General features: G+C 35.2%; 1 protein-coding gene and 1 long non-coding RNA gene across 2 annotated transcripts; one reads left to right on the top strand and one right to left on the bottom strand.

The window, feature by feature from the left end:
- Positions 1-524: 524 nt before the first annotated feature.
- LOC141720620 (uncharacterized) lies at positions 525-4,172 on the bottom strand. Its single transcript, XM_074523169.1, has 6 exons — positions 4,167-4,172; positions 3,963-4,035; positions 2,950-3,798; positions 1,968-2,907; positions 1,277-1,831; positions 525-1,191 (listed from the first exon to the last, which is right to left on the bottom strand). Exons 1-6 carry the CDS (start codon positions 4,170-4,172, stop codon positions 525-527), a joined length of 3,090 nt encoding a protein of 1,029 aa, XP_074379270.1.
- Positions 4,173-6,898: 2,726 nt separating this feature from the next.
- On the top strand, positions 6,899-8,194 carry LOC141719515 (uncharacterized). The gene is made up of 3 exons (XR_012574122.1): positions 6,899-7,014; positions 7,593-7,748; positions 7,823-8,194. It is a non-coding gene; the product is annotated as an uncharacterized LOC141719515 (long non-coding RNA).
- Positions 8,195-23,928: the final 15,734 nt, after the last annotated feature.

The following is a 23,928-nucleotide window of genomic DNA, read 5'->3' as shown; positions in this document are numbered from 1 at the left end:
CTATCAATACAGGGTACGAAAACCTATCTACTTCGACATTCCTTATAATCAGTTCTTTACCACCGACATACCGTGTAGGCTGAAACTCACCCTGGTGGTACAACCTGAGATTTATGTATGCCATCCTACAAAAAATTGAGAAAGTATAATTAGATGAAATCATTAAAATAATCTGAGACATGGCACTTAAATAAAAAACACTTAAATATAAACACTTAAAAGAAACATTAAAAGAGTAGTATGCAAGTCAATAAATTTAATAATGCTGTAAATTAAGAAGCGATTGCATAAAGAGCAGGGCAGATTTAAAACTAACAGAACATTATATTAAGAACAAGTTAATTAATTAAAAGAAAATACATTAAAACATGATAAATTAGGCAAGTAAGAAGTCACTTCATTAACAGTTGATACATCAGAAATAGGCCCTTGATAGTTACATATTTCGAATTACAAATTTAAGTAGTTTCTTCGTTTGTTCTAGCCTTGATGGGGACTTGTCGTGTTGGGACATCATCTCTGCATCAGTTAATATCCGTGTCTGTTTCTAGAGGAACACTAGTGTGTAAATCATGTAAAACTAGATCCTCAGCTTCTTCATTTGCATTTTCAGCTTCGACATCGCACCAATCCCTTGGCAATTTCTTTATAACATTATACATCGTCTTTTCAGTAGGATCTTCTAGGTAGAAGACTTGCTGCACCTGTGAAGCTAGCACATATGGATCAGACTTCTGACATAATCTGTTAAAATTAACTCGAGTTAACCCATATAGATCTTTCTCTTCCTTATACCAACAACACTTGAACACCACTACAGAAAATTCTCCCCAATAATCAACTTCAAAAATCTCTTCAATTGCTCCGTAGTAATTGACATCGCCGATCAGTGGATTTTGATCTTTTGAACTAGCAAAGCTAGTAGTCAAAGCAGTTATAAATACCCCACTATTTTGGGTTGTACATTTAGCATCTCGGTACTTTGTATGGAATCGATATCCGTTAAGTACATAACCACTATACTTCTTCGCTGATTGATTAGGGCCCATTGCAAGCACTTCCAATTCCTTTGAAATGTTATCTTTTTTTCCGACCTCCGCCTTCATCCATTTCCAAAAATCTTCAGAATGTTCTCTCTCACGATTGTATCTTTTCGACTTGGCTTGTCCTTCTATTAAGATTCGATGCTCCCTACAACAATTACCTAGTTAAAAATCAAGACAAAACAGGTTCTAATTCTATAACAGTTAAACACAATTAGTAGCTAGAATCTTACTCGATTAAACTATCAATTTCTTTATTCTCGCAGTTGAACAGAATATAACAATGAATAGCCATCCATTCAACTTTAACTAAATTCACAGCCTTTCCATCTATATTTCCGCGTGAATCAATAGGAAATTCTACTTTTTCTGAAAAACTTTCAAATTTTGCAGCCTTGGTAATTTTTGATCCTCCATGGCCACCCAAGAATCTTGAACAAAATATCAAGCATTCTTCGGCCATGTAACCCTCGGCGATACATCCCTCTGGTTTAGATCTATTCCGCACATAAGATTTCAATTTATTTAAATAGCGCTCAATTGGCCACATGCTTCGAACATGGGCCGGTCCACCAAATTCAATTTCTTGGCACAAGTGAATCAAAAGGTGGACCATCACATCAAAAAAAGCCTGAATGAATATAGTCTCAAATTGACAAATAATTTCAATTATTTCTGTTTGCAGCCCCTTAAGATCACTTAAGTCGATGACTTTACTCCAAATACCTCTTAAGAAGGCCCCTAATCTGATAAAAGGGACTGCAACCTCCGGTTTAAAGATTTCTTCACTGCAAATTGTAATAAGTAGTGCATGAAAAAGTGAGCATCATGACTCTTATAGCCAGATACCTTTCTCTCCTTCATGTGCACACACCGGCTGATATTAGAGGCACTTCCATATGGCAATTTAGCATTTTTAAGGACAGAGCAGAATAAATCGCAGCCCTTATTTCAAGGTGTTTCCCGTCACTTGATAGAACAAGATGGAGGACCTTTCTGATGCCAAGTTCTTGCAAATCTAGGCGAGCTGCTATATGGTCTTTTGTTTTTCCAGCAATATTGAGCAATGTGCCAAGTACTTTATCACACACATTCTTCTCGATGTGCATAACGTCAAGGTTATGTCGAGAAACATTGTGCTTCCAGTAAGGCAGATCAAAGAATATTGATTTTTTCTTGAAAGGCGAATTCGACTTAATCTTATTTTTTTGGCGCTTTCTTTTCTTCTCTGGTTTCTTCGCCCTAAAATGATTTACAAATCCTGCCAATAATTCTTCAATGTCTATTCCAGTTAGAACCTTTGGACAATCTCTCAATTCAATTTGACCATTAAATTTTCTTTTATCAAGCCTCCATGGGTGTTCGGTATTGAGAAATCTCCTATGGTCCATGTAACACATTTTCCGACTATGTTTTAGGTACATAGAGGATGTTTCATAATTGCAAACTGGACAAGCTAGTCTGCCTTTTGTGCTCCATCCAGATAGCATTGCTAGCCCGGGAAAATCACTGATTGTCCAAAGTAAAGAAGCGCGCAAGTTGAAAGTATGGTCAGTAAGGGCATCATAAGTCTCAATGCCTACTTCCCATAGCTCATTCAGTTCAACAATTAAAGGTTGCATGAAGACATCTATATTATTTTTCGGAGACTCGGGACCAGATATGAGTGTCAAGAGAATTAGATTCTCTTGCTTCATACACAGCCAGGGGGGAAGGTTGTAGTTAACCAAAATAATTGGCCAAGTACTATGACTTATGTTCATAGTACGAAAAGGATTGAAACCATCAGCGGCTAGGCCCAATCTGATGTTTCTGTTCTCGGATGAAAATTGAGGATAACGAGCATCCAATGCCTTCCAAGCCTCTGCATCAGCGGGATGTCGAAGTTTGCCGTCCTTTTTTCAACCTTTTGCATGCCATAACATCAGTTCTGATAACTCTTTGCTCATAAACATGCGTTGCAACCTTTTTTTGAGTGGAAAGTAGCGCATCACGTTTGCCGGGACCTTGTGAATTAACTTCTTCTCATTATTATCCACGGCGCCTTTTTTTTCCACTACGACCCACCTTGAAGCACCGCAAGTTTTACAATTTTCTTCTTTTTCATTTTCAGCCCTAAACAGCATACAATTATTGGGGCAGGCGTGTATCCTTTGATAATCGAGCCCTAAATCTTTAATAACATTCTTTGCCGTATTAAAATATAAAGGAATGTGTGCTTCTGGAAAAGCATCTTTTATCAGCTCTAATAAATCCCCGAAACCCGACTCCGAAATCCCATGAATGCACTTTAAAGAGTACAGCATAATGATAAAACTTAAGCGGGAAAATTTTTTACAGCCCGGATATAAGGGCTGCTTTTCTTCTTCAAGATGGCCATAAAATTTTTTAGCATCATCATTCGGTCTAGTAGTATCATTAGTACGATGGAACATCTCATCCAAATTATCTCCGAAGGTAAAGGAATCTTGAAAACCCATATTTTCTGCCCGTTCGATATCTATCCTATGATCTTTGCTCAAAACCTCACAAATCCAATTCGCATACAATGGACAAGGGCCATGACAAATAAGATGATCATAAATAAGATCTTGAGTATGCCACTTTCCATTTCTACAATTCTTGCAAGGGCACAACATTTCATCGCCTACGGAAAATTTGGGAAATGCATTTTCTAAAAAATCCTTTATCCCCTTAATGTAAGGTGTACTGTATTTTGGAAGGGTTATCCATTGACTTAGATCATCGTCCATCACTACATAAAACAAGACAATAATGTTATATTCCTAAAAGAAAACAACGTAGTCGTGAAACCATACACCCATATTGGTTATACGTTCTAACAACGCAACGCAGCCGTGAAGCCCTAAGCAGACCGAGGTAATATATTATGTTCTCCTTTTCATTGGTTGTACATACTAATAACGACACAACCGTGAAACCCTAAACCCATATTAGATATGCGTACTAATAACAACGCAGAAGTGAAATCCTAAACCAATATTATAGATTATACGTATTAATAACAGCACAGCATAACAACGCAGCCCTGAAATCGTAAATCCATATTAGATTATACGTATCGAATCCATGTTATATGACCATGAATATACATGTGCATACACCCATTTCCGTATTATCCCACTCCTCCAACCTACCGAACTGTGACAGTTGATGTTAACAAAAATTTAAATACTCGTAAAGGGTTGAAACTCTCAGGAATAAAGGTCAAATTAACATAAATGTAAATACTCATAAACAATTGCATTATAGAGACAACAGATATCTACTTACACAATCAATTATATCCACTTGACTATGATGATTTACATGTAAGTTATAACTAAAGCCTAACATGAAAATCAACCGGACAAAAAGCAAATATCGAGAAACAAATTTAATACAAATATCACACTTAGAGATCTGCAAAAATAAAAAACCCCAATTCCAATTAAAATTACACAAAAACATGCATGTAACATACATATACATGTATAAAATACACAAAAACACGCATGTAACAAATTAGAGAAGAAACTAACAGAAATAGAGGGGGCGAGAGAGAGAGAGATACACAAAATCAGAGAGAGCGAGAGAGAGAGAGAGAGAGAGAGAGAGAGAGAGAGAGAGAGAGAGAGAGATGTAGTACCTTAATGTTGAACCGCAAGCTGATTTGAAACCCCAATTAGAAACCCTAGCTCCAATCTGTGACCCGCTTCTCTCAAAATGTGACCAGCTTCGCCAAAATGTTACCCCCAATTAGAAACCCTAGCTCGAGAGAGGAATGAGGGAGAATAGCTACTGGGAGAGAGAGAATGAGAGAGAGAGTGAGAGAATGAGGGAGAATGAAATTAGAGGGAGAAGTTAATTTGTCTGAAATTTTAGCGCTTCTCCAAAAAATTTGAGCCCTCCTGAAAAAGCCCGGCTAATTTCATCTCTTTTTTTAAAAAAATTAAGTTTTAATTGTCTTTAAATTTTTTATTGATAAAAATTTATCAATTATTAATTAATACAGTTTATAATTTTTTTTTAAAAAAATATTTTATCAATCTTAACTAATATTAATATTTTTGCTTAATTATATTATAAAAATTGATTAATTTTTATGTCAAATAATTATATATATTTAGTTGTTTGTAAAATGTACTACTTTTTAATCCAATAATACCCTATTATAACATAAATTGCCACATGTTACTCGTATGTAACACTTTGAAGCTATAGTAACATGTTTTAAAGGCTATGGTAACATAAAAAATACTACGTTGCGGTAGGCTAAGATGAGCATACCTAAGGTAACATAATTTTGTAACATGCATTATTAAACCATTGCGATAGGCCATCTATGGTGTAGTGTCTGCTCAGATGCTCTCCCAACTTCACACTTCCAGACTCTCTCTCTCTCCCCCCCTCTGAGTCACCACTATATCAGTGATACAGTGTGTAAGCTGATTAGGATTTAGGTGATGTTATATTGGAGAACTCAGTTTCGGTGTTTTCTTGGTTCTGTTACTATTACTGTTGCTTTAAATGTTTTGTTGTATTTCGTTTTCTCGGGACACTGGTTTGTGTAATTTGGTGCTAACGAGATATTGGGGGTGGGGATGGAGTGTGTATACTAATTAGGATTTAGGTGATGTTAAGTTATAGAACTCTGTTTTTTGGGGTTTGTGTTACATTATTACTGTCTATGCTCCTGTAATGTTTTATTGTCTTTCAGGTTTTTTAGGACACTGGTTTGTATAATTTGGGGCTACTGAAATATTGGGTGTGGGGGTGGAGTTCGTAAGCTGATTAGGATTTAGGCGATGTTAAATTGTAGAACTCGGTTTCGGTTTTATCTTGTTTTGTGTTGTTATGCTGCTTTAATGTTTTTTTGTCTTTTTGTTCTGGTTTGTGTAAAATGTACAAGGCTAAAGAAACATGATTGACTTATTGTTTTGCGCCTTGCTTGGTAGTTTAGGTGAAGCTTTATATGTCCTTTACGTATTTTTTGTTTATAACACCTCGAGATATTATATTTTATTATTTGGGTATGTAAGTGGATTGATTTGGGAGTGGGATCTTTTGGTGTTAGATTTAGTATATCTATATTTTATGAATGTTGATCTCTTATTAATTTGTGTACACTTGTTTTAGTTTTTTGCGGAATGTTTTATTAATTTGCTTATGAATTAGATTCTTTCTTGGTGGGTCATATGTGTGTGCAAGTAGATGTATGTAACTGTTTGTGGATGACTATTTTGATTATAATGATCTGTTGGTGTTAAACTTGTAGATACAAGAAGTAGTAAAGGGAAAGGCATGGGGCAAAACACACAAAAAATATTGGCTATTATGGTGGGAGGATTAGTTGGTTCTGGTCTTTTTATTGCTTGCTTGCTGGTTCTTAAATCAGCTTTTAAGATAAAATGTGAGGTTAAGTATTAAGATTGCTGATACAAACTAACAAATGTGCGTTATAATTTCTCTGCTCATCTATATTGTAATTGATGATTATAAAATTGGTGTTAATTGTTCTTGAGGACACTTATTACTTGGATGTATATACATGTCAACGAGATGTCTAATTTCAGTTATTTATTCCAGCAGGAAAATATGATCATAAGGATGGGTGGACAAAGAGATTTGCAAAGTTTTATAAGGTATATATTCGGAAAAGAAATCAGTTGCTTCTGAGCTTTAATTATTTTTTCCAAATATTGTTTTGCCTCCAGCCTACAATTCTGATATCTTCTTGCAACATATGAAGTAAATATGTGTTGGACATATGAGTGACTCTGCTTTATGTTGTTTACTAAATTTTATTTCTTTTGTATCTGCCTCCGTGGCATCTGTTTGTCGCCAACAGAGACGCGATTGTCAGGAACCTAAATCAACTCATCAGATGTGGTCTCTGGCACTTTCGATGTGTTCAAAACTACTGCTTGATCCCTATTGCCTTCTGTTGAGGTGTTGACATGTACAAAGTGTAAGGATCTTCAAATGCTTTATCATCATACCTACTAGTTGTCAACTACTCTGGCTGCTCTATTTTGCTCAAGTTTGCCAAATCTTTGTGTTCGATACTTGCACATTATTTAATGACGACTAGACATGAGACTAAATCAACAACAGTCACTGGGATTAAATCTCCGTCTTTTCTTTGTAAAGAGGTTTGTGATCTGTTGATCTAGACCGGGGACATGACTTGAGATTTTCTTCATCTCCAAGTATCTCAAGATATATATATTTATATTTTACACTTATATAATATAGGAAAACATATAATTTTAATTACATTTTAATCTCGAGAAAGCATATCTGTTAAAGGATTATAATAGTTGTAGTTAGGTTAGTATGCTTTGTTTGAAACTGAATGTAGCATTCAAAAATGGTTGGAAAAGGACATACTAATATTAATAGATATGGAGTAGTTGCTTTAATTTTTTTTTTCCAACTGTTGTTTTTGTTATGGTGTATATCTTTTTCCTTCTGCAGTATAATCCTCACGTGCTTGCATTGTTTTTTGTTTGATTGATTATTTTTGAACTTGCTTGTTAAAATCAGAATTTCAACTATGTATTAGACTATATCTACTGTCTATATGGATTACGTGGTGCCTATAGAGTTGTAAGTCTTCCATTATCAATCAGAGAAGCTAGCAGTGTGTTCTGAAATGGTTTTGTGCAGATCCGAAATGCTGAGGAGTCACCTGCTTCTGAGGTATTCTTCTATAAGACATAACTAAAATATGCAGCTATAGCCAAGCTTGAAATGATTGTTCTATGTTTCCCCAGGTCAAAAAGGCTTCGAAGGTACATGCTGAGGAACTGGAACCAGTAGCACGATATAAATATCCTAGCTAACAGAGGAGGGTAGCTTTGATACTGTAATCTTTGGTTGTGCTGGTGTCTTCCATACTGCTTCTCTGGTCCTTGGACACCCTACCTCTGATCCCAAGGCACGAACATGCTGCATATATTTGCTTTTTCTTTTTGCTAATTAGCATGATGCATATGTAGTTTTATGCATGCATGTTTGGGTCTGGTTGTGCATTATAGAACATATTGCATGCCCATCAGCTTTGCTTGCTTGATTTGTAAATAAATTTCAATAAAATTTGTCCATATAGATAGAAATCTTGAAATCAACAATCGATGGAACTTTAAATGTGCTTCGCTCATGCAAAATTGAGGAGTTTGGGATTCAAGTTCAAGTCTCTGGAAGAGATGTTTGACGATTATGTTGCATCCCTAAAGGAGCAAGGCCATCTGCAGCTTCTGTAGTCTATCAGACACGGCTTAAATCTTATAGGCATGAATATATATGCCAACTAATGACCTTGCTGGTCTTTCTCGATGCATCGACAATTGAATGTGTTATGAATGAGAATGTAATAAAATGTGGCACTCTATCTGTGCCTCGGGAAGGTAACGATTTCCTGTCTACATTTATAAGATTTGATACTTCTTCAAGACAATTAAATGCTATATCAGTTCTAACAAAAATCAGGATCATCATGCTTTTAAGTAGTTACTATATATATATATATTGTTTCTGATTTGTTAATATTGAATATATATAATTGCAAAAATATAAAAAAATTATTGCAATGTGATACCATCTTGCATTAAATCTATCTTCTAACTAAGCAGGAGAAAAAAATCCAGAGTGGAGAAACAACCATGTCCAAAACTTGGGTGATCTAACTGGAGAAGGAAACATTGAGAGTATGCTTTAGTCGAGATGGGATTAAAGGAGCTGGTTTCCTTGAAGGTCTTCTTTTGAAGAGATTACCTTAAACTATCTCATATCCATTAATTCCAGTCTAGACCTACGTGACTACAGTCTACAGTTTGGCTATAAAGTTGAAGTATTAGCATTCTACTTTGTTTTTCTCAGTACTACGATGTTTATATTTTGAAATGTGTAACTTTAACTTGTTAAAACTTTCGCTTTTATTTTATGGTTGGTAGACAATTGGTGGTATAAGGATGGTAGTATGTTGATGGTGAAGGTAGTTGTGTTTATTTGGGATAACTGATGTTATGGTTGGTAGATTGGTTGATTGTGTTGGTTTTAAGACTATGGTCTTATTTATGGGAATGCCAATTTACAAACAGTTCCTTGCATTTTTTTTTGTAAAAGCATTGCAATAGGTCTTTTTAGTATTACTAATAATTAGTGTAAAATGTTGAAAAAAACACTAAAAAGCGTTGCAAAAAATACTAAAAAGTGTTGCAAAAAACACTAAAAAGCGTTGCAAAAAGGTTACATCGATACCCCATATATGGGCCCTATTGTGGGGCCCACAAATATTGTACTAATAGACCAAAGCCTATTGTAACACTTTTCAAGACCTATTGTAACCCCATTGGTGTTGCAATAACACGTTTCTGTAACGGATAAACAAGGGTTGCAATAGGGTGTCACCGGGGTTGCAAAAAGTCTATGGCAACGCCTAAAATTGTAACCCCGAAAAAGAGTCGCCATAGCCTTTTTTTGGCCTTTAGCAATGCTTTTTTGGCCTTTAGTTATGGTTTCTAGGGGTTGCAGAATCCAATCTATGGGGTAGTGTATGGTGGAGGGTGTAAGGCAAATACTGAATGTTTTAGGTGTGGATAGAAAAGACACTATGTATCGGAGTATAAAGTGCAAAATCCAGGAGTCACATGTGATAATTATGGAAAGGTGGGGCATAATTCTAAGAACTATAGAAGTGTTTCCCGATATAGCATAGGAAGTAGTGTATCAAAAGGTCGGACATTCAGTACACATGTAACGCTCTCCAAACCCGGGTCAGAAGTTTGGGGCCCACAACACACACCCTAATAAACTTGTTATGAATATAATAATATGTGTATGAAATGACCCTATTTACCATAATTCACGGATCGGTGCAGTTTAAAGTATGTCCACAAGCCACAATCTTATTTATTACACAAACGTACTAAAACCCAGTTTATTTATCTTACAACTGAAGTTTAAACTTTATTACAAACTATTAACACAACCAAGCCAAACATCATTTGCTAGTCTATTCCAATTCAACCTAGATACCTAGCTCGTACACTTGTTCGGGGATCCTCGCTACCTCCAGTTTCCTTTTTCACTGGAAAAGAATAGAAACAGTTTTGCAAGAGTGAGCTAACTAGCTCAGCAAGTCACAAAGACAGTAACTGAGATTAATAATGTTCCTTTGAAATGATATAAGGAATCAAATTTACTGATAAGTAATTATTATAATTAGATATTCATTTTCATTTTAAATACCAAGGTTATGATGCTGATTAGTCCGGCACTAACCCCGAGAAAGGCTCCCAACTTTGCTCTATGTACAGGATCCAAGGCACGCATTGGCCCATTATGACCACAAATCTGGTCCGACCACGAATCTAGTCCATATTTAAAAACAATCCAATTCTAGAATCACAATGTGACAAGTAATGTAACTCAATAGTTGAATCATAAACAACATTTACTTGGAAAAATAGAATGATCTGTAATTCTATGAAATAACTAGGAATCATAAAGGTTGGGTTTCAATTAAGAATAAAAATAGAAAACAAAAGACCCAAGGGTTTAAAAGTTAAAGAATTGGTCTTCTGTTATAAAAGATATAAGGGTTGGTAGAATAGGCAATTTCGTATCAGGAATTAGTATGTGGTAGGTATATATTTGTGGAGTAGTATCGTATAGGTGTGGTTTGTATGTGTGAATTCAACAGTCAACGGTTTATGAAGAAACAGGCTTATGGCTCGAGATCAATAAGAATTAGGGTTTGGGTTATGTACTTCAAAGTACTTGCAATATAGAATAATAACCGTTTCGAGTAATTGCAATATAAGGAAGAGCATCCCAAAATTTTTGCAATATATACAAGAGGAAAATAAACACTTGTTTTATCAATTCACTTTCACTTTACTATCACTTATCAAGTGATTCCCACTCACTAACTACCTGCTTTCCTTTTATACGCCTCACTTCCTCTGTTAAATATCACATGCACTTATCAATACTACGTCTCATCATATTCTATTCGTTACGAGCTTCTAACTACCCTACATTTCACCCAAATCCGACATACGGATTGAAATTTATGAATAAAACAGTCAAACGATACACATACAATCATATTTCGCATCAATTAGACTACATATAACTCGTAACAGGGAATACATTCAATTAAAATAATTATTTAAGGAAGATTCGGGGTTCAAATGATATTCGGAATAGGGTTTGAATATGAATTTTTGAACATTTTTCGGAATTAAAACGGGACTCCGAATCATTTTATAATTAATTAATAGGGTTTGAATACCCGAATCTGACTTTAAAATAATTTTATAATAATTATCGGGCCTTGAAAATAATTTAAAATAATATTTTAAAGCTCGAAACTATTTTTCGAAACTATAAAATAATTTATAATAATATTTTAAAGCTCGAAACTATTAATAATTAATTAAATTGAATAATAAATTAATTATAAATTAATCGATTAATTAAAATAATTAAAAAATAATTAAAATAAAATAATTTCAATTTATTTGTAAATAAATAAATAATTAAAATAATTTTTAGAATTTAAAAGTAATTTTCCAGAATTAATTATGAATTTTTGTAAATAAAAATAAAATTTTAAAATGATTTTTAAATAAAATAACCCAGAAACAATTTTCAAAAATTGGTATTGGATCCCAGAGAATCAGAACCGGATCAGGGTCGGGTCAGGAACCGGCTTGCGAAGAACAGGCCTGACCCGCTGCCCCTTCCCCAAAACAAGGCCACCAGAATAAAATCCGGCGAGCAAAATTGTTGTCTTTCGTGAGCTCCTGGCCATCTTTCTCGATGCCAATCAATTCCCAGACCCTACAACAGCTCAGATATGCCTTCAGGTTAACATCATCGTCACTGGAACGCCGTTTCCAACGAACTCGCTATTAACGCCGACGAGTTCGAAGGTTTTCCGGCGATCCCGATTCAGGCGTCCAAAAACACAAATAATTACATGAATCGTGTTATTTTTACACGATCTATCGATTAACGCACCTCAAATATACCCATAATCAGTTAAACTAAAAATCCTAAATTTTAATTGAAATTGTTCATGAATATAAACCCTAATTTCATTTTTACAGAATCAGACATCAATTTGTATATGTTATTGGACTCCAAATTTGAAGTATAATATACCAAAATGACCAGAAAAAGATTATCTACCCGATTATGCAATCAAATCACATCAAAAATATCAAGGACAAAATTTCATAATTTAGTTCATAAGTAATTCGAATTAAAATAATTAAATTAGAAAAATACCTTGATTTCTAGGCAAAAGTAGATGGTGGATTCAGGAAGAGGTTTTCGAGAGCTTCGTTTTGATATGTTGCAAGCCCGAATCGGAGTTCGATAACGTCTTCGTTCTTGGGTTTGATTATGAAGAACATAATGTTTTTAGGGTTTTTCTCTGTATTTTCTATATTTCACTGATCGATTATGATTATACGAATAAAATGAAATAATAAAAGGGCTGTATATATTTATGGAATATTGGTTCGTGTTAGATCATTTTGGATCGTTAAATTAGTTACTAACCGTTAAGTAACTGCAAAAACGATCCGATTTAATACCCGTATTGGATAATTATCCCAACCGAGATTTTTATAAAATACTTTATACGAAATTAATGTGATATTATCCTGTCTTTCGAGAATACGGGTTTTGTTGTTATATCGAAATAATTATTGTATCGAAAACTATACGCTGGGACGCGTACGGGTGAAACCGTAATCCGGATCGAAAAAGTCAAAACACGAAAAATGTCCGGAATTATCAGATTAGGTTAGGAAGTGTTTTCAGACGAGTTTTGGGTTATAAAAACATCAATACGGTTGAGATTGGACGATTCCCTGCTTTATAAAATAATTTCGTAATTATTCAGAAAATAATTGATAAATTCATAAATTAGTATAAAATTATATTACACTCCAAAAATTACCAGAAAAATTCCTTAATTATCTATATTTTATTCCGGACATAATAGAATTAACACACTCATATTTGATCACATATATACATCTAAATATTATTATCATTCAACCGATAATTCCCCAAATTTCACATAATAATCACATAATAGTCATTTATTGATAAAAATAATTATATATGATATCCCGGATATTGCATCCTTCCCCCTTAAAAGGGATTCTGTCCTCAAAATCTCCTATGTAAAAAAGTAAGGGTATCTTTCTGGCATATCACTTTCTAGTTCCCAGGTTGACTCTTCAACCTTTGGGTTTCTCCATAATACTTTTACTAACTTTACAACTTTATTCCTCAATATCTTTTCTCTCTTTTCCAGAATCTCTATTGGATTCTCTACATACAATAAATTTGCCTGAAGTTCTATCGTCTCATATTCAATTACATGACTAGAGTGTGGATTATATTTATTAGCATTGATACGTGAAAAATGTTATGAATGTGCTCCATGTGTGGGGGCAACGCCAATTCGTAAGCTACCTTGCCGACACGTTTCAAAATTTCAAATGGTCCAACGTATCTAGGACTCAGCTTTCCTTTCTTTCCAAATCTCGACAATCCTTTCTATGGCGACACTTTTAATAACACTAGATTTCCGTCTTCAAATTCCATGTCCTTTCTGGATTGATCTGCATACTTTCTTTGATGATCCCGCGTTGTAATTAGCCTTTTCTGGATGACTTCCACAACCTCTTTTGTCTGCTGTACAAATTCAGGTCCAAGTATTTTACGCTCTCCAACCTCGTTCCAATATGCTGGTGATCGACACTTGCGTCCATAAAGAGCTTCATAGGGAGGCATTCTGATACTTGCATGATAACTGTTATTATAAGCAAATTCCACTAAGGGTAAATGCTCGGCCCAATTTCCTTTGAAGTCAATAGCACAAACACGTAACATATCTTCAATAGTCTGGATTGTTCTCTCACTTTGGCCGTCATTCTGTGGATGATAAGCCGTACTCATATTTAACTTAGTTCCCAAGCATTCTTGAAAACTTCTCCAAAATCTCAAGTTGAATCGTGGATCTTGATCAGATACAATAGACACAGGGACTCCGTGACGAACTACTATTACCTTCAAATACATGTGAACCAACTTATCTTGTGAAAGTCTTTCATTGATAGGCAAGAAATGAGCTGAGGTAAGTCTGTCTACTATGACCCAAATAGGATCGTTGTTCGCTATCGTTCTTGGTAATCCGACTATAAAAATCCATAGAAATATGATCTCATTTCCACTCTGGAATCTCTAATGGTTGTAACAGCCCACCGGGTCTCTGGTGCTCTACTTTAACTCTTTGACATGTATAACATTTGCTGATCCATTCCGCAATTTCTCTTTTCATGTCTGGCCACCAATAATTCTCTTTTAAATCTCTGTACATCTTAGTACTTCCCGAATGAATGGAATACCTTGAATTGTGAGCTTCATGTAGAATTTCATTCTTCAGTCCTGCCACTGGTGGTATCCAAATTCTGGATGAAAATCTAAGAATACCTTGATCATCCTTCTGAGTGCATAACTCTTCTCCAACCAACCGATTGATATCCTGATCCATTATTTCCTTTTGGCATTTTCTTATCTTCTCTAACAATTCTGTTTGAAAAGTCATACTAACATCTTTGCTTCATCAGGTTTCCAAATTCTGACTTCCAAATCTAATTTCTGAAATTTCTTGTATAATTCTTCAGGTATTGTCAACATGTTTAGTCTTTCTTTTTTGTTAATACATCTGCCACCACATTCGCCTTTCCTGGATGACAGTTAATTGTGCAATCATAGTCTTTGATCAACTTCAACCATCTCCTTTGTCCCATGTTAAGCTCCTTTTGCGTGAATATGTACTTCAAACTTTTGTTATCAGTATAGATCTCGCACTTTTCTCCATATAAGTAATGTCTCCAAATCTTCAAGGCGAATACTATTGCCGCTTGTTCCAAGTCATGAGTAAGATACTTCTGCTCATGAGGTTTCAGTTGTCTCGACGCATATGCAATAACTTTATCATGCTGCATCAAAACACAACCTAATCCCTTATGATAAGCATCACTATAGATAACGAAATTCCCTTGATCATCTGAGAGTGACAAAACAGGTTCCGTGATCAATCTCTTCTTTAATTCTTGAAAACTTTCTTCGTATTTCTCGTTCCATATAAACTTCTCACTCTTCCTGGTAAGCTTTGTCAAAGGCGTCACAATCTTCAAGAAATCTTGAACAAATCTTCGATAATATCCCGCTAGTCCCAAGAAACTTCTCACTTCCGTTGGTGTTTTAGGCCTTTCCTAATTCGTGATAGCTTCAATCTTTGGTGTGTCCACTTTGATTCCTTCATAACTCACTACGTGCCCTAAGAATTGCACTTCTTGTAACCAAAATTCACACTTTAAAAACTTTGCATACAACTTCTTCTTCCTCAAAATCTCCAAAGTTATTCTTAGATATTCCGCGTGATCTTCCGTTGACTTGGATTACATCAAAATATCATCGATAAGTAGAATTACAAACTTGTCCAAATATTCCCTGAAAATTATGTTCATCAAGTCCATAAATGCTGCTGGGGCATTGGTCAATCCAAAAAACATCACTAAGAATTCATAACGACCGTACCTTGTTCTAAAAGTTGTATTTGGTATATCTTCAGGTTTGATTTTCAATTGGTGATATCCGGATCTCAAATCAATATTAGAGAAGTATTTGGCCCATTTTAGCTGATCAAACAAATTGTCGATTCGAGGTAATGGATACTTGTTCTTGATCGTAAGCTTATTGAGTTGTCGATAGTCGATGCATAACTTCATACTCCCGTCTTTCTTCTTAACAAATAATACTGGTGCACCCCATGGGGATACGCTGGGTTGAATCACTCCTTTTTCTAATAATTCTTGCAATTGCTTTGCTAGCTCCTTCATTTCAACTGGTGCCATTCTGTATGGGGCCTTTGATACTGGTTCCATTCCAAGTGTTAAGATAAATACAAACTCAATTTCCCTATCCAGAGGAAGTCCTGGTAATTCATCTAGAAATACGTCTGGAAATTCATTTACCAGAGGAATATCTTCAATTTTTGCTGGCTCCTGACTTTTGTCTATCACGTAGGCAATGAAATGCTCGCATCCTTGTCGTAATAGTTCCTTAGCTTGAATCATCGTCAAGAACTTTTTTGCTTGCTTCTGACCTTTAAACGTGACCTCCTTCTCGTATGACGACTTCAAAATTACCTTCTTATTACGACAGTCTATATGAGCATCATGCTTAGAAAGCCAGTACATTTCTAAAATAATTTCGAACTCTCATAACTTAAAGGGTATCAAGTCAACGTCAAACTTATTGCCAGAGATATCAATCTCACAGTCCTTACACACTTGGTTCACAAATACACGCTCCTGATTTGCTAATTCTCTCATCATAGTTTCATTTAACAATTCAATTGGGCAATTCAACTTATCAACAAAATCTTGAGAAATAAATGATCGAGTTGCTCCCGAATCTACTAGCACTTTAGCACATAAGGAGTTCACAATAAGCGTACCTACCACAATATTAGTGTCCATGATAGCATCTTTCATAGACATGTCATAACTTCTAGCTCTGGGAGGTTCATTCACCGCTAGAGGGGGTCCCATGATTCGCAGTGTATTATTGACTGGAACTGGTGCTTTGCAATCCCATACTATGTGTCCTAGCTTTCCGCACTTGAAACAGGTATACCCAATTGTTGGACCTTTTCCTGCCTGATTCCTGGTAGGCTGATCCTTGTTAGCTGACTCCCTGGCTAGCTGATTATGGCACTCCCTTGAATAGTTCCCCCTTTGATTGCATCTGTAGCAGACCACATTCAACTTGTTTCAAACTCCACCATGTTTCTTTCCACAGACTTGGCAGCTGGTAGAGCTGGCCTCTGCTGGGTTGGCTGGTTCCCAGTGGCTGGACGGTTACCTTAGCCTCCGTTTCCGCCATTCTTTCTGTTAAAATTTCTTCCGGGCTGGAACTTGCCTTTCCTCAGATTGAAATTTGGAAACCTCCCTGCTTAAAACTGTCCTTCACCCCCTTCAAACTTCCTCTTCTTATCTTTCTTCTCTTTCTGAGATATTTCACTTTCTGTCTCCGCAATCATAGCTTTCTGCACAACTCCCGCATATGTGTCCAATTCAAATATGGCCACCTTCCCACGGATCTATGCCTTGAGTCCTTCCTGAACCCTCTTAGCCTTCTTCCTATCAGTGTCCACATAGGATGGCACAAACCTGGAAAACTCCTCAAACTTGCTTTCGTAATCTGTCACTGACATACTCCCCTGCTTTAATTCCATAAATTTCAATTCCATTTGGTCCTAGACAAACTGAGGAAAATATTTCTCGAGAAACAACTCCTTGAATCTTTCCCACGCAACATCATCAGTACCTTCCAACACTTTAACAGTTTCCCACCAGTAGCTGGCTTCATTCTTCATATAGTAACTTGCAAACTCAGTCTTCTATTCCTCCCTCACCTTGACTAAGGCAAATGCCTTTTCAATGTCCATCAACCAGACCCTTGCCTCAATCGGATCAACAGAACCTTTAAACTTTGGTGGGTTCTCCTCCTGAAAGGTCTTAAAGGGTACCTAAGGGTTAGTCTGCCTCTGCTGTTGTCGAGTTAGGTGGACTGTCTGTTGGGCCAAGATCTGAAGAATTTAGGCTACAGTTGGTTCTATGGGACCTGGATTCACATTCTGGTTATTGCTGTCTTGGATATTGTTGTTGTTGGTTTCTTCATTTTGGTTGGTAGCACGGGTGCTTCTTCTAGGAGGTATTTTCTGTAAAGAATCAAACAACTTATTTAGCCTTTAAATCAAATCCCTTTATCTGAAAAGATTTTTGTATAACAGAAATATCTCTTTTTGAAAACATTTTCAATCATTGAACTAAATAAATTGCATGCTTCTTTACAGAATGTAAACAGTCAAGGGAAAGGGTACATGTTATCACAAAAGTTCATATATGGTCCAGTAAGATAAAATAGGTATAGTAAAGTAGATGGCCATACTAAAAAGGAAAGGTACCGGTGTATATCTACAAGCGCGAAATGTTTTATTGAAGGCAAAGGTGAAACAGGTCTTAGCCAGGAAGTATTGTTTACTTATATTCCCACCAAAAGTCTGATTTTACATATCCCATATTATTATATCAGTTGTCCCATCATCTCCGTTGTCTAGTTTCAAGTACTCCCCGGGTCATCTGAATTTTATTCTGAAGTTCCTTCACATTTCTGTCGACATCTATAGTCCTGATAATCTGTTAAAATCCCCGGATCTGTGCCAACAGGGCTTCTCGTTCTAACAGAATAGCCTCATACTAGAGACTACTGAAGTAATTCATCATCATAGAATAACAAATTAAATTCCAAAACCAAGGAAATCGAATGAGAAGGAATAATAAAGAAGATGTAGGTATGACTGAGAGCAACCATACAAGTACATAAGATTTCCAGTCTTAGTACTGTATAGCTCACAACACATAGGTCGGTGCCAGCCCACCAAACCCTTTTTGTCACACAGACAAGTAGTCAATACATATGCATTGTTTTCCCCAATCGTCCAATAGAATCACCGAGAAAACAAACAATGTTTGGATAGAGAGTTCACAAGTAGGGAAGGATAAAATTTGATTTATAATGGGATCAACAAAATCTTAAGATGCACCTACAGCGAAATGTCCAATAGAGTCAAAATCAATAGGTGGAGGTCCTTGAATAGGTAATCCCACACTTACAGGTAGAATATTTCGCATTGGTGCATCCGTCGCAATAGGTATTGTGGCTGACATCGGTGGAAGAGCATGACGTGGATCAGATGATGGTCCTTCGATGAAAAGCTCCGAGTAATCAGAGGATATCGAAATAAAGGAATCTGCCATCGCTGCTATCCGCAAATCATGTTGCTAAATAAGAATCTCGAATCTCAGCACGAATCATAATAAAACCTACTATTTAGTCGTATTCAACTTCTTGACGTTCTATTTCTTAATTTCCTAATACTAATCTTAACCCTCTACCCCTTCTCGACAATCTAGGCTTGTGGCAGTAACTTTAAACCGTGGCTCTAATGCCAAACTGTAACGCCCTCCAAACCCGGGTCAAAAGTTTGGGGAGCACAACATCACACCCTAATAAACCTGTTATGAATATAATAATATGTATATGAAGTGACCCTACTTACCATAATCCACAGATCGGTGCAGTTTAAAGTATGTCCACAAGCCATAATCTTATTTATTACACAAATGTACCAAAACCCAGTTTATTTATCTTACAATTGAAGTTTAAACTTTATTACAAACTATCAACACAACCAAGCCAAACATCCTCTGCTAGTCTATTCCAATTCAATCTGGATACCTAGCTCGCACACTTGTCTGGGGATCCTCGCTACCTCCAGTTTCCTTTTTCACTGGAAAAGAATATAAACAGTTTTGCAAGAGTGAGCTAACTAGCTCAGCAAGTCTCAATGACAGTAACTAAGATTAACAATGATCAATTGAAATGATATAAGGAATCAAATTTACTGATAAGCAATGATTAGAATTGGATATTCATTTTCATTTTAAAAACCAAGGTTAGGCTGCGGATTAGTCACGCACTAACCCCGAGCAAGCCTCCCAGCTTTGCTCTATTTACTGGATCCAAGGCACGCATTGGCCTATTATGACCACGAATCTGGTCCGACCACGAATCAGGTCCATATTTAAAAACAGTTCGATTCTAGAATCACAATATGACAAGTAATGTAACTTAATAGTTGAATCATAAACAACATTTAATTTGAAACATGGAATGATCTGTAATTCCATGAACTAACTAGGAAATCATAAAGGTTGGGTTTCAATTAAGTAAAGAAACAGAAAACAGAAGACCCAAGGGTTCAAGAGTTATAAGAATTGGTCTTCTGTTACACAAGATATAAGGGTTGGTATGATAGGCAATTTCGTATCAGGAATCAGTATGTGGTAGGTATGTATTTGTGGAGTAGTACCATATAGGTGTGGTTTGTATGTGTGAATTCAACAATCAACGGTTTATGAAGAAATAGACTTATGGCTCGAGATCAATAAGAATCAGGGTTTGGGTTATGTACTTCAAACTACTTGTAATATAGAATAATAACTGTTTTGAGTAATTGCAATATAAGGAAGAGGGTCCCAAAATACTTGCAATATATAAAAGAGGAAAAGAAACACTTGCCTTATCAATTCACTTTCACTTTACTATCACTTATCAAGTGATTCCCACTTATTGACTATCTGTTTTCCATTTCTACGCCACACTTCCTCTGTAATATATCACATGCACTTATCAATACTACGTCTCATCATATTCTATTCGTTACGAGCTTCTAACTACCCTTCGTTTCACCCAAATCCGACCTACGGATTGAAAGTTATGAATAAAACAGTCAAACGATACACATATAATCGTATTTCGCATCAATCAAACTACATATAACACGTAACACGGAATACATTCAATAAAAATAATTATTTAAGGAGAATTCGGGCTTAAAATTATTTTCCAAGTATTTAATATAAAGTTTTGAACATTTTTCAGAATTAAAACGGGACTCTGAATCATTTTATAATTAATTAATAGGGTTCGAATACCGGAATCTGACTTTAAAATAATTTTATAATAATTATCGGGCCTTGAAAATAATTTAAAATAATATTTTAAAGCTCAACACTATTTTTCGGAATTTTTAAATTAATTTTAAATAATTATATCTGATTATTAAATCAATTAAAATTAATTAATAATTAATTAAATTAATTAATCAATTAATTGATTAATTAAAATAATAAAAAATTAATTAAAATAATTAATAAAATAATTTCGATTTATTTGTAAATAAATAAATAATTAAAATAATTTTCTGAATTTAAAATAATTTTCCAGAATTAATTATGAATTTTTGTAAATAAAAATAGAATTTAAAAATGATTTTTAAATGAAATAACCCAGAAACAATTTTCAGAAATTGCAACTGGATCCCAGAGAATCAAAACCGGGTCAGGGTCGGGTCAGGGTCGGGTCAGGAACCAGATAGCGAAGAACAGGCCTGACCCGCCGCCCCTTCCCCAGAACACGGCCACCGGAATAAAATCCGGTGAGCCAAAATTATTGTCTTTCGCGAGTTCTTGGCCATCTTTCTCGATGCCAAACAATTCCCTGACCCTACAACAACTCTGATATGCCTTCAGTTTAACATCACCATTCCTGGAACGCCGTTTCCGACGAACTCGCCATTAACGCCGGCGAATTCGAAGGTTTTCCGGCGATCACAATTCAGGCATCCAAAAACATAGATAATTACCTGAATCGTGTTGTTTTTACACGATATATCGATTAACTCACCTCAAACATACCAAGAATCTGTTAAACTAAAAATCCTAAATTTTAATTGAAATTGTTCATGAATATAAACCCTAATTTCATTTTTACAGAATCAAACATCAATTTGTACATGTTATTGGACTCCAAATTTGATGTATAATATATCAAAATAACCAGAAAAAGATTATCTACCCGATTATGCCATCAAATCACATCAAAAACATCAAGAACAATATTTCATAAATTAGTTCATAAGTAATTTGAATTAAAATAATTAAATTAGACAAATACATTGATTTCTGGGAAAAAATAGATGGTGGATTCTGGAAGAGGTTTTCGAGAGCTTCGTTTTGATAGGTTGCACGCCAGAATCGGAGTTCGATAACGTCTTCGTTCTTGGGTTTTATTATGAAGAACACAACGTTTTTAGAATTTTTCTCTATATTTTCACTGATCGATTATGATTATACGAATAAAATGAAATAATAAAAGGGCTATATATATTTATGGAATATTGGTTCGTGTTGGATCGTTAAATTAGTTATATAGCCGCTAAGTAACTACAAAAACGATCAGATTTAATACCGGTATTGGATAATTATCCCAACCGGGTTTTTATAAAATACTTTATAAGAAAATAATATGATATTATCCCGTCTTTCGAGAATACGATTTTGTTGTTATAGCGAAACAATTATCGTATCGAAAATTGTACGTCGGGACGCGTACGGGTCAAACCGTAATCCGGATCGAAAAAGTCAAAACACGGAAAATGTCCATAATTACCAGATTAGGTTAGGAAGGAGTTTTTGGACGTGTTTCGGGTTATAAAAACATAAATACGGTTGAGGTTGGACGATACCCTGTTTTATGAAATAATTTCGTAATTATTTAGAAAATAATTGATAAATTCATAAATTAGTATAAAATTATATAACACTCCAAAAATTACCAAAAAAATTCCTTAATTATCTATATTTTATTCTGGACATAATAGAATTAACACACTCACATTTTATCACATAGATACATCTAAATATTATTATCGATCAACCGATAATTCCCCAAATTTCACATAATAATCACATAATAGTCATTTATTGATAAAAATAATTACACACGATATCGCGGATATTACAACACCCAAGGTGAAGACTTATAATATACGTAAAGGGTCAACTGAAGACCCTAACAAAGAACCAGAGCACTGATTGATTATCAGAAGAAACAAATAGTAATATTTCTGGAAGCTGATATTAGGATGAGTATTCGAGGGCATAAGCAAGAATGTAAGGCATAGCTAGCGCATGTCGTGGATATTAAGAAGGAAGCACCTAAGTTGGAAGAGGTGCAAATAGCGAGTGAAGTCCTAACGGTTTTACCGAATGGCTAATCAGGATTACCTCGGAACATGAGATATGATCTCTTATTGGTTACTTTACGGAGTCGGGCTGGTGTCAAAAGCCCCGTATCATATGACCCAATAGGAATCAAGTAATCAGTTAAGGAAACTTCAGGGTTGTGGGATTAAAGAATAATGACACAAAGTATATTCTGTGTTATGCACTGATGTAGTTTATAGAAAAGAAGAATGGATGTATGAAGTTACGTGTTGATTATTAGAAGTTGGAAAATTTAATGAATATGAATAAGTAATCTCTGCATAGAATTGATTATCTATATGATTCAATTAAAGGAGCGTGTTGGTTCTTGGAGGAAGACCTAAGATCAGGCTACCTTTAGCTAAAGGTAAGCCTGAGGTCATACTAAAGACTGTGTTTAGAGTGAGCTATGGATATTATGAGTTCTGATGATATTATCCGGATTAACAAATACACTAGTCGCATTTAAAGGTTTATTGAACAAAGTGTATAAGGAGTACTTGTATAAGTGTAATTGTATTTATTGATAACATCCTCAGCTATTTACAATATCGAGAATCCATATAGAACGTCCTAGGATTTCCCTACGAAGGTTGAAAAGGAAGCAATAGTATGTTAAAGATTTGAAGGTATAAATTTGGTTTGAGATTACTCAAGAGATGATGGTATCCTATTAACGACCACTCAAGCAAGGCCAGTGTAGTAAAAGATATGTAACTAAGGTCCCTGAGGAGTTCGCAAAATAATCAGATGAAGTGAGGGTTGAAGTTTAAACAACCGAAGGTGAAAAGAAACCCTTGTATGAAGTTTACTTTCAGTCTAAGTTGATTGAAAGGATAAGGGAATTGTTGAATTAGTTTACGAGATTATGTATATGGAGTACTGATTTCGGAAAAGGTTAAAAATCAACTCGAAGGCTATAGAGATAAAGTTGAAGCATTAGTATTGCCAAAGGCTTTTCCTTGGAAAGGAATAGTAAGATATGAGCATAAAAGTAAGCTAAGCCCTATGAATTTCGGATCGTGTGAGGTATTGAGAAAAGTAAGTAACTATGAGCTAGTGTTGTTGCCATAACGGCATCATACTCCTAGTTTATTTTGCGTCTT

The sequence above is a fragment of the Apium graveolens genome, chromosome 1 (genome assembly GCF_009905375.1).
Source record: "Apium graveolens cultivar Ventura chromosome 1, ASM990537v1, whole genome shotgun sequence".
NCBI lineage: Eukaryota > Viridiplantae > Streptophyta > Magnoliopsida > Apiales > Apiaceae > Apium > Apium graveolens.
The sequence above is the reverse complement of the archived record's forward strand: the minus strand, read 5'-3'. Positions and strand labels throughout refer to the sequence as shown.

Coding starts and splice junctions, on each gene's coding strand:
- LOC141720620 (XM_074523169.1), bottom strand. Junction 3,799..3,962: donor TCACGGTTGTGTCGTTATTA/GTATGTACAACC, acceptor TGTTTTATGTAG/TGATGGACGATGATCTAAGT. Junction 2,908..2,949: donor GATGTTATGGCATGCAAAAG/GTTGAAAAAAGG, acceptor CCGCTGATGCAG/AGGCTTGGAAGGCATTGGAT.